Source organism: Synchytrium microbalum, assembly GCF_006535985.1.
Source record: "Synchytrium microbalum strain JEL517 chromosome Unknown SmJEL517_scf0015, whole genome shotgun sequence".
Taxonomy (NCBI): Eukaryota; Fungi; Chytridiomycota; class Chytridiomycetes; order Synchytriales; family Synchytriaceae; genus Synchytrium; species Synchytrium microbalum.
Genome location: NW_022158364.1, coordinates 238,290 through 255,214, shown reverse-complemented (window position 1 = coordinate 255,214; position 16,925 = coordinate 238,290). Strand labels below are relative to the sequence as shown.

Here is a 16,925-nt window from a genome sequence, read left to right as displayed (position 1 = left end):
GTACTGGTCAAACACGGTTCTTTAAGACCATGAGACCATGCAAATACTGACGTTTAATCAGTCATTATTGGACTTAAAATCTCATTCGTTGATAAATTGAGGCCCGCTCCAAAAACAGCAACGTGCTGACGTCAAAAACGACAACTGGCCTGCCGCAAAGACCAATTTGTTCACGGATCAGACGCGTTGGAGCATGTAGGATTCTACCAACTATTTTCGCAAGGGCTTTTATTGCTTTGGGCGATAGGCCTTCCTTCTGCCTGGCCTCCTTATATGGTATTCGCTTATAATCTTTTTTTTTGCCCGACGTGTGCGACATTAATCATCGTAATCTTAAGGATACAATTCGCTGCATTAGGATTATAGTAAGTCGACTACTCAGACCAGCGAGACCCTTTCTTAAAATTGTCCCCTTTCTTGATCTTATCCGGTTTCCCTGCTTTATAGAGTTAGCCGTTGCAGTATGATGGAGCAAGTCAGAACCTCTGTCGAGGTTGTTGTTGAGAGAATGAAGGCCCTTCCACCGTAAGTAATCCTGTAGATTCTTGAATTGTCGATGACGTCTTTGGAAATCATGAGTTGCTGGGTCGTCTTTATGATGCCTCATTCTGTTGTAAAATGTGGGCATCAAAACGTTCACGGAGCCTGAGATCAATATGAATCAGTCCACGTTCACCATTCAACTTAAATGAATTTTAATTACTTCCATCACGCATACTCTTAGATGGGCCCTCGCCCTTGGAGGCACCGTACTCGGATACGCATTGTTCAAAACCTTAGTTGGAGCCCGTCATCCAAATGATGCCAAAGGAGACAAGGCCTATCCAATCATTGGCAATTTTCTTGATATGAAGAACATTGAACGAATGTTTGAATACCAGAAGGAGCTCGCCAGGAAATATGGTCGTGTTTCAACCTGGAATTTGGCAGGGAAGAAGTTCTTTGTGATTTCTGACCCTGAGGTATGTCATCCTGGACATATTTAAACACCTTGATTGCCTAGGACAACCAATTTCCCCATTTCAGTCTAAACCCTCTTTTCCCTTTACCAGATCAACAAACGAATCTACCAAACCGAAATGGAAGCCTTTGGACGAGGAGGACCCATGGTGGACGTGTTCGGTGAGATCGCTGGTGGCCTTATCATGCAGGATAACGGAGACGAATGGAGAGAAGTCCGCAAGTTCTTTGATCCTGCATTCAGTGTCGTATCCATCAAGAATTACAGTCCCATCGTGCAGTCTTCCACCAGCAAACTCATCAAATACATGGAAAGTGAGCTCGACAATCCTGAAAATCGACGTGATGGCGCTGGAATTGATATTCAGCCTGCTTTACATGGTCTCACTTTGTAAGTCTGATTCAGAGATTTCTCAGTTTTCGAAGCTGACAAGTTCCTCTTTTTCGGTAGCGATATCATCGTAAACATTCTGCTTGGATTTGATCCTAAGAGTGTCGATAGTGGAGGCCATTCCGTGTATGTGAAGGCGTGGGAGGAAGGGCTTGGACATCTCATCACACGTGTACCCTTCGCGTCAACATTTTACTGGAAATGGTGGAAGACGCCAGCAGTCCTAAAATACGAGAAGGATATCAAGCTGCTTCAGGGTCTGGTTATGAATCGATACGACGAGTATTTGAATAATGGAGTTCCTGAAGGTACATTCTTGTTTTCTTTATCGTTTCAGTCTCGGCCGTGTACGTCTACATCGGCCTAATCAAACTCGTATTAATTTCGTCTAGATGCCGTTGACTTGCTCGCCCAGTACATCCGTAAACTTAAGACTGACAAGGAATCTATCCCATCCTATTTAACTTCGGACCGTGAAAACTTCTTGCGCCACTTCATGACGATGGTCTTTGCGGGTCACGATACTACAGCATCTAGCGTGAGTTTCTTGCTGCTTTACGCTCCCGGAACCGATGTGTCGGTGACAAACATCAAAAAAAAAACTTTGTTTCTTGAAAATTCAGGTTGGATGGACATTAGCATTCTTAGCCATGCACCCAGACAAGCTCGCACGTGTCCGTAAAGAAATCCAGGCCGTTGGTGGCAAGAAGCAGCTTACATACGAGACATTGCTCACGTTGCCGTACCTCGAGTGTTGTGTCAAGGAAGTGATGCGATTACGCCCATCGGCCCCAAATATGGGTAGAACGCCGAGACGGGATATAACATTGGAGTGGGTTGATGATTCGGGAGTTTTGAGACAGCAGTTTGTTGCTAAGGGTCAAGAAATGTACGTCGTAAAAGTTGCAAACAACTTTTACGTGACACGGTTTAAGTCGACCATTCTGCTACGCTTAGGCACACGACAGCTTACGCTACACACATGGATCCACGAAATTTTGAAAATCCAGAGTACGTGACGCGTAAAAGTCGCCAACTACATGGTTTTCGCCAAAACTCAAAATTGATCACCAACTCTTCGTCCCATCAGCGAATTCATTCCTGAGCGATTCGAAAACAATCCAACTTATAACATGTATGCGTACGTACCGTTTGGTGCCGGACCAAGAAAGTGTCTGGGTGAGAAGCTGGCGTTGTTTGAGACAAGGTTGGGAGCCGCTGAGGTTATTCGAACGTTTGACTTTGGAATCATTGACAATTACAAGCCAGTCCTTATTCAGGTACTTTAGATGCGTTATAGGTTGTATGTGATCGTAACTGACAGTTTTATTGTAGGCACCTACTTTACGTATTGGAAACGGTCTCAAGTTGTGGTTTAAAAGGTTGTAGTTTTGCTTTTGTTCGATTCTAACCGTCATTCAAAACCTTGTAAGAAACAAACAAATACCACATTTCAAAAGCTTTAGAGGCATCTATATTTGTTTTGGAGTCAGAAATTCTGTTTTTATACAACATGAGGATCTTTTCTAGTTCGAAGCGAAATACTGTTTGGCCATGAGACGGAAATTTGAATTGGCCAAACCTCCAATGCCTATAGACAAAATCAAAACATTAGTTTGATTTCGATTATCAGATCGTCTGAACAAAAAAGTAAATCCAATATTTTTCATGCCAAACACATTCGGAGACAATACGAATAACACAACAACCAAATGTAGACTTGGTTCGATAGACTTTTTCTTCTTCACACTCACCAAAGGCAGGCAACACCCTCATAGCCCTGACAGACACCACAGGAACATACTGTGTCCCAATAAACCTCACTCGTTCAGCAACGGAACGTGCTGGATTATTGTAAAGATCAAGTGCCCACAGATGGACTGGTGTCGTCAAAGCCTGTATTCCCATAGGACATAGAATTTGAGCAGTGACATCGCTAACGGGCTTGGTGAATGCAGCTTCTCGTTGCAGGTATGCTGAAACGACTGGTGGTATTGTGAAGGATGCGCCGATAGTCATCAAGTCTCGACCAGCAAAAAAGCTGAAATGAAGTGAAGTTGAGATGAGCATGTTCGTGTTCATGTGGTTCGTTTCGGATGAGACATCAAAGCTTACGCGTAAGAGGACATTGGTAATGGTCGAGGAGCACTCGTTCCAAACATTTTCGTTAGAGCCTAAAGCGAAAGGAGACGAGTTGAGCAAATCAACACCCTACTTTCGAGTGAAGGAAGATTGGGATTTTTACTTGATCCTTCCATATCGAAAGCGTCATATTTGCGACTGTAGTTCCGACGAGTTGAGGAGCACCGGGCTTCACATCATATCGCTGCAAGAAAAAGGTCTGTTAGCTCGTTCAAAGGCGAAAAAGAGGAACAACATGCTTGGACAGAATTTGTCCAAGAGACCGAATCGCAAATAGCAGCAGCTAACCTTGGAGACAGTTGATATGGTATTCGCAGCACCATATGTACCCAGATAAACGACCCAAACTAGCCTTGTTTCTAGTCGCCCATATACAGCCCAAGGTCTGAATGCTAGTTCTTTAATTCCAACAAGCAAGGCAGCACCGAGTTTCTGAGCTCCTGAAGCCTAGAATTCGATCGTAAACGAATCAGCTAAAGAGACTGAAGCAGATGCGATGCGGCTGCCAAAAATGACGATTTACAGATTGTATGACAGCTCGATCAACCAGCGTCACGAATGGCTAAGAAGGAAATGGCGTTAGGACACGATACCATTGGAAAGGGTCCTTGTTTGCTATGCTTCAATAAACGACTTCCACAATCAATTCAGAGCTCCAAAAATCAAGTTTTGGCAAGAAAAAGACCATCAAGACTTACGCTGACAAAAGTCGAGGCCAATGCCGCACTACCAATGTCTCCGACAAGCTCCAGCTCCATCTGAGGCCTGCTCTTCTTCTGTTGGACTGTTGATTTGGATTGGATCAGAGTTTGGATTTACGATCGATCACGTTCACATTTTCAGTTCACAAGGGCCAGATAGTGGATGGATTTGCTAATTGTATGTTAGTTTACGTGTCTTCAATGACTATCTTGATTAGAAATTCGTCTATTGATCCTGGGAGTCGCCAACATCAAGCAATGAATGTAGCGTTGCAACGTGAACTAGTACCTTTCGTTGGACATATAGCATCATTCTTATATTAAATTCAATTCTTTGGTATTGCTCATTGATTATACTGCTAGCTACTTCGTTACATGGGACTTTGCGACCGACTCTGTACAAGACTACTCTTCACTTTTCTAATTTTGCTGGGGACTTTACTTTTAAGACCTCATGACTTTGACAGCTGCTCGTAGTACACCAACGCCACTCTCTTCCATACCAGCCAAGAGCTTCTCTTCTGCCATGGTCGTACGGGAACTGACAAAGTAATCGTAACAAGCGTCGTAGGGAGTTTGGTTTGGATACCTAGTTCAGACCATCGAAAGCGATATGAATACAAACTATTTCTTATTGTTAATGCTCCTCGTATAGACCCTCATCATTCTCACATCGCTCATTCTCGTGCTAGTTGAAATTCACCCATTCATCTATATCAAACACTTCTACCTTTACTGCTCCACCAGCTTCACTATTTTCCAGATTGCCTTCAGCATCATTTGGGGCTTCCCGCGTCACCTCAGCAGGGCTTGTATACTTCAACGTCTTTTCACTCGACTTCACGCACAACCATTTCACCAAAGACTATATACTCGTGACACTTGTCCCTGACTTTCCGATGCGTATCCAGGACATGTACAATAGGACTATACGTCTTGTTTATATATGCGCGTTGGCACTTGGAGCAAGACCAACGTGGTACAGATACAGTGTCGTGAGGGATACCAAGGAGTTCACGGATGTGCCGTACATCTTTGGCGATAGAAGTAACTTCGTCGACGATTGGCTCCCAATGTTCTGCCAACATCACATCAGAAGACAACAATCGTTGGTTGGTGGCCTCTGATATACGACGTTCCACTGCCTTGCTTTCGATATTGTCAGGCCCTGTAAGGTCGTGTACGATTTTGATCAAGTAGTTACGTCGTTCGTCACATACTGTTTCGTGAGCTTGTTGGCTTTTTGGGATGCGTACACATGTAGCCTACAAGAGGGTGGACTTGTTAGTAATCGCTCCAAGAGAATAGAGTAAATCCATCTAGTCTTACATCGACAGATCCATTGTCATGAGAGTGTTGCTCGACAAGGTGCCGAAACATTTCGGGCCACATCATAACTGCACGTTTAGATGCTGCGCTACCTAGGGGCGACTTACATTTGATACACTTCATTGCGACTATTTGTAGCTGGCCTTCTTCAAACGTATATTTATCCATGAGTTCGTCCTCGGCGACACCTCTATGGAAGGTAAAGGCATGTCCCAAATCTTTGATCACTGCCATCCAAGCATCTTTGTCGTTGAGATCAGGCACTTTGATTTGTTGTCCTACAGTCACTAATAGCTCTTTATAAGCGAGAAAGGCTTGCTGCGTAGTCTCAGACTCGAATACAGATGGCAAAAGTTCCTTTACAACACGCAAACGAGCGTCTTTAAAGGAGGAATGTATGATTGGCGTCCATGGCACATGAGAAGGCGGAGGCATGACCACATCGACTTTCTCCTGTGAAAGACGGAAACTGGTCAAAGACTTGCAACGAGCGAACATAAAAAACCATTAACTTACGAAAGGGTTGCGGTCGTGTCCGTGCTGATTCAGGACGTGTTCCGTAACTGCCTTAAGTGTCTTTGGGACTCTATCATAATACCCTTTGCAGCTATCACAAGCGAATGCAAACAGCGCTGCTGATGGTGCAGCACTACCCAGTTTCTCATCCAACATGGTTTGTCGAGCACTATATAATATCTGTGCTTCTTCCTCGATAATGGTTTCAATACGTGCTCTATATGACGAGACACCGATGCTATGAAACGATATTTCCTGGTCGTTTACCCAAGATTGCACTACTGGCAGTTTCATAAACCGTGAGACACTCCAGGCTAGAGATGTGGACGGAGGTGCAGGTTTGAGCCTGCTGTATAATTCAACTAGGTTGTTCTCAAACATTTCTTTCAAGACACTCTTAGTCTCTGGCTTCAGTCTTTCGTAAAGAGACAGCCATACCTCTTCAGTCAGTTTATAAGAGGCAGTAACGGCGGATTTAAAGCTTGCACATTTAGAGACTACTTCCTCTGGCCAGCCACCGACTTTTGCTTTTCGTAGAATGGTTTCACGACGGTGCCTTTGACGTTGCTCGTTGAGTCGACGGTAGAATAGCGCGACGGCTTCATCTGTATCTAGTAGTCGGTCGACTTCTGCTTTGGCAAGGACTCCACGCTCACGCCATTGTCTAATTGATTATAAACTTAGTACTTAAATATACACAATGTGATAAACTTAAAAACTTACGCGAGCCATATGACATGACTACAATCTTTGAGAGAATCGTTTCGAGCCTTTATAGCTGCATCTAAGTCAGCATTGAGATATCTTTTATGTCGACTTGGCTGCCCTATAAGCCAACTGTTCATTGCAGGTAGCCCAATCACGATTTCTTTCAAGACTTCTGCGGTGTGGTCCTTTTCGAGCTCATGAATCGGTTTCGAGCTATTCACATTGAGAAAATGGGTTGGATTATCGCTCATGCCTGAATTCTGTGATCAAGTCTTACCAATTCTCAATACAACGATCACACAGACAAGCTCGAAACGCCCAACACGGTTCGATAACCGGTCGATTGCAAGTTTCACATGCTCTACCGATAGCTATCTTTAGAACCCTGGCTCGAGATAGCTCAAAGAACGGTGATGCTAGTCGGAAAGAAGTGTCTTCAGCATTCAACAATACGTCTTGGGTCAGGCAGCGACACCAACCTTTTATTTCGGACGGTCCAATCTTGGTTCGAATATCATGCTCAACAATGACTTCCAGAAGGAATTTGGATGCAATTTCAAGCTTTCCGATCGTGTAAATGTCCAAGCTGTTTGGTCAATGAGGAAAATGGTTTAGCAAATTACTGCAAATTGCCCTAGCAAAGACATAACAATGCGTCGGACATACTAGAGTAAGATAAAGTAAAGCAATTCGACTGGTAACCCCTCCAAGGAAGAGATGAGAGGAGTCATTTGCGTTTTGAGCACCATGTTTAAAGCTGCGCCTTCATTCACAGAGAATTGATGTTGTTTCTGTTTGGCGACTTCCCCTTCGATTCCCAGCTCCAGATCCTGAGATTCACCACAACATGAGATATTAAAATCGATTTTTCAGAGCTTTGTTTGCCTACAACCCAATCTCGCTTACAGAGAATATGTGTCGGCGTTAAAGCTTCACAAGCTGTCAGAGAGAACTGATTTCTGAGCGAGAAAGTGGCTGATACTCGACCCACAATCTTTGTAAGGCCACTATGTGCTTGTGACAGTGTTTGAAAGCGACAAGGGTTGTTTTTCTTGGATTTTACGAATTCTGGGATCAATGGCGTGTTTGGTCATTATCGTGTATCGTACTAGGACAGCAACGTGATTGAACAGTCAAATTGAATTATGAACCTTGTTCGCTTGATATTTGCTGTCTCAGATGTAAGAAAACGACCAAGTAAAGATCGGGAATTGCACGCAAGACGACTATTTGAGGCGAAACATCGGTAGAGATGTAAGTATTAAACATGAAATCACAATTGCCATAGTCATCCATGCCTGATTCTCGTCTCTGATCGCCATTTTTTGATTCCAAACGCGACAGGATGGACTCTTGTCTTCCTAACTTTCAATAAATCATTGTGTGAGATAGAGATCTTCCCTGAAGGGCCTGACGAATACATTCCATAGTATTAAACTCTATGTATGGCACAAGTAAAACATGCTGGGAGCTTGTCTGCCTCCATTACATGGGCACTCTTTCGCTATCTTCCCTTTCTGATTATCGACATTTTCATTTTGATTTTCACAGCTCTCACAACAAACCACTGTATGCTAATACCATTTGAATACTCTAGCATGGATATGAATCCAGTTATGGAAGCTCAACAACAGCAACAGGAAAACATCGTCGCCCCTCAACGTGATTCAATAAGCACCATTAGCTCTACTCCTGCCTCCTGAAGTCTGGGGTATGGTATTCTCAAAGTGAGTAGCTACAGCAATATTTTACTGATGTGGACAAGATGACTACTGTGAAATTGAAGACGAAAGGGGTTTTGGAGCAACAGTGCCTCTGAGGAGTTGCCTAGCTGAATCCTGGTCTCTAGGCCGAAACAATATTCGATATCGCCACGGGTACCATAACTTGCAAGCTATTGTGTGACGTAGCCGATGACTTCTTCTGGGCCAGAATCACTTTTGCGGTTGTTCATAGCCAGAGGTCTCTTGCATTACTACAAAAGATGTAATGCAGCTATTGGTGGGCACCAGATGCCAAACTGTGGGATGCATTAATCGTGGTGTTTTAGGGTATGGGTGCTAACGAAGCGTCAGCGTGAACCATCCCGAAACCAGAAGTCCTGATTGCTTCAACATTTGCGTATTTTAAGTAAGACGTTGGTGCTGGCTTCCCTTTTCTCAGTTTCAAGACTCACAATCAGGTTTTGATGTTGTATCCAGATGCCCCATATCGATTACTTCAGAGAAGAGGAGAGGGAGGCCTAGGCTTCCAACGGGGTAATACGTTGATGTTCTATTGGCCCTAGATGCTTACCTCCAGGAACTTTTAGTCTTCGACAACAAATCGTTTGCACTCATTTGCACCACCACCATGAAATCACAAGAAACCAATGAAGGCGTCTACTCCATTCCACTTAACAAATAAACCGGGCTTTTGGAAGACACAAAGATGCATGGGTGATATTTTCAAAAGTAACGCCACTTTTATACTATGATGTTAAACAAAACTCAGTTCTTGTCCATCCTGAAAAGAGATAAGATTTAGCGAAAACCAGAAAAAACTTCCATAGTCATAATACAAAACGTGACAGCATATGAAGCTGCGTACCGAGCAATGGGATTAACCTGGACACCTGCCAAATCAACTTTGTGTCCAACCAAATCTCGAATATTGTTGAGCTTGTATTTGATCATGGTGGGTCGTTCCAGCGACAATCCAAATCCGAAGCAACGGACATCTTCAGGTAGCCCAAGCGGTCGTAACAGTTCAGGTCTAAACATGCCAGAGTTTCCGATTTCTACCCACTTGTTGAGCCCGTCGTGCCATGAAAAGATTTCCATGGATGGCTCGGTGTATGGATTGTATGCTGGCTTGAAGCGGATCTTTTCGATGCCTGGGATTCCATGGAGGTGTCAACACAAAGTTACTGATTCCGGCACAGCAAAAAAGCTCAGAACAATTACGGCCATTGTCTTCAAACAGCATTATCTCACAGCTGTAGTCTCTACACTCACCAAGCTTTTTGAAGAAGAGATTGATTGTTCCTATCAGATCTCCCAGACGAATATTCCTATCAGCTGCCACACCTTCTATCTGATGGAATTCTGCTAAATGTGTAGCATCCAGTGCTTCATTACGGAAGACACGATCAATTGAAAAGTATTTGACGGGCCTGAACTCTTTCTGTAGATGCAGCATAAGGATTTGTGGTTGTCAGTGTCGCCTGACTCAGATAGCAAAAAAAGGTGAAGCTTATGTGAACGAACCTCTTGAGCCAGAGCATACAGCATAGACGACGTGATGGCAGTAGTATGTGTTCTCAGTAATAGCTTTTGCGACTCTTCTATATTCCATGGCACTTGATACCCTATTGATCCATAACCACCTTCCGAGTGCACTTGTCGAACACGTTCCACCAGATCCGGAGGGGGAGAACCAGCTGTAGCTGGATCTTTGACGTAAAAGGTATCTTGTAAATCACGGGCTGCGTGTCTTTGTGGAACAAAGAGGGCATCAAAGTTCCAGAATGACGAGTCAACAAAACGGTTTGTTGGCATTTCAGTGAACCTGTATGTGAGGAGGGCAATGTGTCAGTCATCGCTCATTCTCCTGGATAGATAACAGGACTTTAAGGAGGAAGGAGCCAAAAAAAAAACTCACCCCAACTCAAAGAAGATCTCACGGTATTCTTGACGGACTTTCAGCAGTGGATGTAGGTGACCACCAGTCGGCAAGACACCCAATGCATTGAAATTGTACTTTTTGAAGGTTTGTGTCTTCCATGACCCTCTGAATGTGAAAGCGGTGTGAGCAAAAACCATTGTGCCAGAGATCGACCATAACTTGAAAGCATACGATTTGATCATCTCATCAGTAATTTCGGTGGCTTCCTTCTCTAACTTGGTTGTAAACTTGGGTCCCTTTTCAAGACAATATGAGGCCAGTGTTCTAGTTCGTGACAAGTACTTTAGTCCATCGCTCTGATCAACACATGCCAAATGTCTTGTCTCACTTTGTTTTCGCTAGCTTTCGTTTGATGAGTTCCTTCACTTTCATTTGATCTGGATGAGCACCATCCCGCTGTATTGATCTCAACTCTATCTGGACTTGATCCACAATTGTTTCGACCTAGCAAAAAAAAGACGTTACAATTCGTTCTAACTCCTCGATCAGGACTAAACATGGAGAACGTTACATTTGGATATAGCTTCTTGTCTTCAAGCTTCAGCCACTTTGCCTTCATGGCTTGTCCTTGACCAACTTTGATCATTGTATCTCCAAGTTGTTTCTGAGCACCATGGAATGATGTTAAGCATTTGACTTGAATGGCACACAGATCATTAATCAAAGTTTGTTTACCGAGACTTCAGATGGACCTACGCCTGGGTGCTGCTGAACGTGATGAAACAAACGAGCTTCCCAACTTCCTTGTTCAGCAATATCCAGTCCTTCATCGGTCAGCACCAAAACATCACGTTCTATCGTCGTATATGTGACAATCTAGACAATTTAAAAAAGAAATTTGATCGAGTTAGCTCTACTAGTTTGATGTGTTGGTCTTGTCAAAGTGTTCACTTTTTACTACAAAAAATCTAATGTTGCGACTATAGCTTCAAATGCCACCTAGGAACTAGAGACAAGCAAGTTGCACTGACCTCTCTACTATTTAAACTGTTGATGAAGCCTAATAGTGTCAGCTGGTCGACTCCATCAGGTAATTTCAGATTTGCAGTGTTTTGTATGTTTCCTTCTTTGGCAAGAGTGTCGACAATCAGCTGCATCACGGTATCTCCATGACCGGCCATCCTCTGAACGAATATATATAGCTTGTATCAAGCCTCTAATGAGCTTCTAAAGGTGTCTTGACGTGATGCGTCTTTTGTATGTACAGTTTCACCAAGTCAAAAGAGTCACTGGAATTGCACAGCTATAAGAACACGACATTTTGTGGATTAAAGTCGTTCATTTAATAGGTATATCATCAGATATCATTTTAAACCGTGTTCAGTCGTGTTTACATACTATAGTCTATCAGTCTATCAGAAGTATCGTTTGGATCAGCACTAGGTCCAGGCTAGAATCCAGACTAGATTCAGACATCATTATATAAGGTATTCTGTTGCGGCTTTGCATTTACTTTAGCATTTCAGCAATCACAACGAAGTAGTTGTCTCAGGTTCCGACACGACTGGCTGCATTTCAGTTGTCTGTTGTTTGCCTTTGAATAGCCCCCAACAATCGGTATTAGGTCCCGGAACTATGATTGCTATTATGGATCCAAACCCACAGGCCACCATGAAAATCATGGCAGGTTGCCATCCATGAAAAACATACAAGTCTGTGGTAACATAAGATCCCTAACAATATGAAAATCTTAGAGCAGCAATACGAGCGCGGATTGTAGTTATTTACTCACCATTACGCCACCAAGCACTCCCACAAGGAAATTGAGTCCAGATATACTAGAAAACCGTACACAAATCAGCTTCATTTTCCTACATCAACACAACCACAAGTTCACCAACCTCGATCTCATTGCAGGATCAATCTCGTAACTACGAGCTTGCATGCCATTGCCGCCTATCTGGGTACTCAAATCAAGCACAAACATAGAGACTCCCACGGCAATAACACTCTTGTCTCCAGCAGCCAATGCCAATATCCCCGACAGCGTTAAGAGCACGGTGCCAGCGAAAGTTGACCAGAAGCTTCCTAGTCTATCAACAACCGATCCCATAAGTGGTGCACTAAGCAATAACCAAGTATGAGAATGTGATTTTGTACTAGTCAAAACGGGGACCGAGACTGCATGGGCACATACCCGAGAATACCGGCAACTCCTATCAATCCCATGAGCCCGATTTGTTGCGGATTGAACCCATACTGCTGTCCAAGGATGAATACTGATGCCAAGTTGAAGCTGTTGAAGAGACTGAAAACGAAAAAGGCCATTACCAACAACTATTTCGATTTGATGGATTAGGCTCTTTTACATGATATGTGAACCGTTTAAACAAAAGCGACTTACAGACGTAAACTTGGGATACTTGACAGGGAGCATCAACATACTTCCGAGCTGGTTTATGTAACTCTTGTTGGCACTCTTTGGCGGAACATCGGGTACGAAGAGAAAGCTCGCGATAAAGACGAAGCCCATTAGGCCCGCCCATATCCAAAATGTAGCCTGCCAGCCCAGGTTCTCTGCAATGATTCCTGATAGCACTCTTCCTAACAGCTGTCCAGCGAGAAGCCCAGCGATCGCTATTCCAATCGCAGATCCCATTCTCTCTGGTGGTGAAATATCAGCCAATAAAGGCGTGATGAATTGTGGTCTAAATTAAGCAAAAGTTAACCTTCATTGGAAAACAAGGCGTTGGAATCAAAGTGCCTTTTGCAACTTACCCAACAGCAGCCAGTCCACCACAGAAACTCAATGCTTGGAAAGTCGCTAGGTTCTTGGATAGTGCCAATCCGACATTTACACCAATCACTAAAAGTGCGAAGAGCAGTATCATAAGCCTCCTTGGAAAGAGATCTCCCAGCGGCGCCAAGAAGAACAGAGCGGCTGCATAGCCAACCAATGCAATTGTGTTGATTGAGCCGACTTCGTTCAGAGGAGCATTGAAATCAACAGCCAGCACATTCAATATCGGTTGAGCCAAGTTCTAGCAGATAATACAAGGTATGAGATACGTATGTCAGACGTAAAGGCATGGGACCAATATGAGATGATCATTTCCACGTATGAGGCTCTTATGAGGTTTGTACGTAGCACGTGAAGACAACATATGAGGTTTGCGTATTTGTCAACTCTCGTGGGGCCAGAAAACAGTTCGTGGATCCACATGCGAATACAACATTCTTATAGTCCAGACTTGAGATCCAGCTCATTGGAAGATCAATGCTCACCTGATTTGACTATGATAAACAGTGCAGCGAATGTAATTGTCAGCAACCGAAAAAAATGTGATGATGTTGAAACTGACCCGCTATACTGACCGCAAAGATAGCCACAATTAAACCGAGCAGCAGGTTCATAGAAAGAGACAACTGGTATGTGTCCTTGTTGTACCTAGCTGTGGAAGGAACTGGCAGACGATTGTACCAATGAAGAGACTGAGAGTCGATTGTTGGTTCAACCAACGGTTTGGAGCCAGCATCGATAGTCAAAGCTACTAGTTCTGGATTTTTAAGCGTATCTGTCTCCTCCAACTCTACCATTTTAGCTATGAAACCCCGAAAACTGGTGTTGTCCAACACTTGCCACAAAAAGCGGACAAAAGCAGAATCGCCGGCATCGTAACGCCTGCAGGGCTGCTGATGAGTTTTTGGAAGCTACTCATCCGTATTTTGGTGATGGCATTTCTGCTTATAGACTGCGCTGGTTGACAGCGACCGCATAGAATTCTGCGTCGAAATTCTCAGAACTAGCTAGATATCCCAAAAGTACTGATTCAGTATTTTCACCTTGTGGGCTTATATCTCGTTTTAGCACTGTTACATTTATTTTGCGATGTAAAATATACTCATGGAACCCTCCCATTCCCTTTCCGCACTCCAACCACATCTTCGACCTGCTCTTCCTCTCCTCCCCTCATAATCAAATAATCAAGGCCATCCTTCCCTAACTAATATATTCCCAACTGTTCAAGTATGTGCTACGAGATCCTCCAAACTTGGACGTTCAGACTCGGACCCATGAGTGACTTCCAGATGTTGTTGTAATGCTCCAAGACTGAGGATTTTACGGTAGTATCTCAGTCGAATTTCTTCATGTCGTTATATAGTTTGACGATAGGTATGTTGAAATCGAAGTGGTGAGGATCCGTATAAATTGTGTATGAGCAGTACAATCGTTCGAGTAAGCTGGTGGGCAATAGTTTTGCAAGAGCTTCACATGTTAATTCGTCGAGGCCAGTTTCATCGTTGATGCCTTCGAGCATGCGGTCATAGCGTCTCACATAGGACATTTGATATACAGGCCCTACAATGCACCTTGTTCGAAGATCTGCAATTAGGTAAAGCCGCAGTTACGTTTAAAACATATCTTCTTGGCAGGCACTGTAAAAATTCCCTAAGGAATGAGTAGCGTATGCGTGATTCAAGTATTCCAAACGTGTTTCGGTTTGCACATCATTGTGACGACCACACATTCACAACTGCACATAAAGGCTCTCATGTTCATATGACCGATCGAGCGATTATACTTTATTACTTTATTAATTTGCTCTCCCATATGGGTTGGCGACGAGCGACCCCTTCAAGCTGCCACTTAAGTATGTGGTACGAGATCGTCCAGACATGGGCGTTCAGGCTCATTGCCATGAATGACTTCCAAATGTTGTTGCAAGGTTGGAAGACTGAGATTCGTGCGGAAGCATCTACGACAGTCAAAGGCCTTAATTCCGGTATATGGCCCAACGATAGGCCTTATAAACTCAAAGTGTTCAGGCTCCCTAAATGACACATCTGAGCGGTACAATTGCCCAACCAAGTTGGTGGGTAGTAGCTTTGCAAGCGCATCACATGCAGATGGGTCAAGACCAGTCTCATCGCTGATGATTCTGAGCATACGCTCATAGCGAGTCTGATATGCCATCTCATAGACAGGGTGTGATTCTGGCAACCATAAAGGAGATGTCTAAAGTCGGTTGTGTGATGGAATTACGTAGGGAATGAGCTCGATGACGATCAAACAGAAACAAACAGGTAAAAAATGTTGCCTTCTTACATCAATGATTCCATCTAGGCTGCAATGAAGTCCAAACAAATGATTCACAATCTGATTCCACTTTCGATGCTTGACGTTTCCACATTTTCTACAATCAAACCCTAATCTATTAAATTGTTCTTGCTCCAGGTTGAATCGTTCTACTGCTCCGAAATAAACTCGGTCTCGTTGCGTGTTACAGTCGCTGATCATCTGTTTGGCAAATACAGTCCAGCCTTCAACGTCGGTTGGAACGTTGGCCGAGTGACTGATACAGAGAACTGTAGGTGTATAAGCCATTATATCTTGTCGTTCATATTGGTCAAGTACCAATTCGTTGACAATTTCTTCTACTGTTAAACGACGACCCAACTGGAGATCCGGGGAGACAAGGGGATAGCCTGCAATGCAAATCTGTCCATCCTTTATTTCGGCCTTATGAACACGGATATGATTCTATTTCAAATGGTAAGAAGTTAGGACACGGCCAACATATCAAATGTTGAAAAATCACCTACCAGGCACGAAGGCCCATCCGAATGAGAGAGCAAGACATGGGTAGTGATATCGCGCCAACTAAAATTCGCTGGAGGCTTCCTGCCGTGGAGATTGACTCCTTCTAAAGTACATTTGGCGCACCAATACAATAACAGTTCAGGAGATAGTGGATGCCCTAGTTGTTCTACCAAGAGAGTTTCTCGTGCTGTATATAACTGTTGCGATGTATCCTCTATCACGTCCATCAGGCGTTTTCGCCATTCCGGCGTCAAGGCATCGAGATTTTGAGGAATGGTAAATGTAGCATGGGGATTGGACAACCATGCCTTAACCTCTGGCAAGTCCAAAAACCCAGCCGTATCGAGAGTCAGCAAATCTACGTCAGTCAGAGTTGCTACCAGATCAGGGTACAGTCTTGACAGATTCTCTCGCCTAGGTGGGCTCAAGACCCGAGGGATTTCCTCATCCAGCCTGGTACGTAGAGCAATCCATTGATCGTCGGATAACGGTCTAGTGACTAAGATATCGAGCCTGTACCAGACAGTTTGTACAAGTGTCTCTTCCTGCCATCCAACGGCTGCTGACCTTTCAATTATGGCCATTCGACGGCTCTCTCGCAAATACTGCACATAACGGTTGACAGCTCGTTGCAGCGACAGGACTTCCTCCTCGATCACATCACCTCGTTGGCGCCAGTCCCTGGTGCTCTAGAGTCAGCAAATTGATTTGGTAGCGCTTTGAGGCGATGATGTACTCACATGATCCATCGTTCATAAGTTCCCGCAGCTATTGCATCGCTTCGAGCCTTCATTGCAGCGACGACATCAGTAGTGAGATACAAGGTACCCAACGCCGGCAACCCGATAAAGACTTCCTCATGAGCACCTTCGTCCATAAATTGGTCTTGTCTCTTACATCTAATTGTTCGGGGTCAAAGAAGCGAATTGACCACATGTTCGTAGGCCATAACGAAGCATGACACTCTGGA

At 44.0% G+C, this 16,925-nt stretch overlaps 3 protein-coding genes across 3 annotated transcripts; 1 reads left to right on the top strand and 2 right to left on the bottom strand.

The window, feature by feature from the left end:
• Positions 1 to 466: 466 nt before the first annotated feature.
• Positions 467 to 2,740, top strand: SmJEL517_g03106 (uncharacterized protein; the record flags this gene model as incomplete). Its single annotated transcript, XM_031169034.1, has 9 exons — positions 467 to 525; positions 725 to 962; positions 1,053 to 1,351; positions 1,412 to 1,659; positions 1,744 to 1,889; positions 1,975 to 2,240; positions 2,309 to 2,362; positions 2,442 to 2,631; positions 2,687 to 2,740. The coding sequence occupies 9 exons, from the start codon at positions 467 to 469 to the stop codon at positions 2,738 to 2,740; spliced, it is 1,554 nt and encodes a 517-aa protein (XP_031024996.1).
• Positions 2,741 to 2,877: 137 nt separating this feature from the next.
• Positions 2,878 to 4,251, bottom strand: SmJEL517_g03105 (uncharacterized protein; the record flags this gene model as incomplete). The annotated part of the gene is made up of 7 exons (XM_031169033.1): positions 2,878 to 2,942; positions 3,106 to 3,392; positions 3,467 to 3,525; positions 3,597 to 3,677; positions 3,782 to 3,940; positions 4,017 to 4,055; positions 4,192 to 4,251. The coding sequence occupies 7 exons, from the start codon at positions 4,249 to 4,251 to the stop codon at positions 2,878 to 2,880; spliced, it is 750 nt and encodes a 249-aa protein (XP_031024997.1).
• Positions 4,252 to 9,236: 4,985 nt separating this feature from the next.
• Positions 9,237 to 11,534, bottom strand: SmJEL517_g03104 (phenylalanine---tRNA ligase; the record flags this gene model as incomplete). Its single annotated transcript, XM_031169032.1, has 10 exons — positions 9,237 to 9,252; positions 9,337 to 9,622; positions 9,744 to 9,912; positions 9,996 to 10,296; positions 10,390 to 10,518; positions 10,585 to 10,677; positions 10,742 to 10,857; positions 10,925 to 11,017; positions 11,089 to 11,229; positions 11,385 to 11,534. 10 exons carry the CDS (start codon positions 11,532 to 11,534, stop codon positions 9,237 to 9,239), a joined length of 1,494 nt encoding a protein of 497 aa, XP_031024998.1.
• Between the last annotated feature and the right edge of the window lie 5,391 nt (positions 11,535 to 16,925).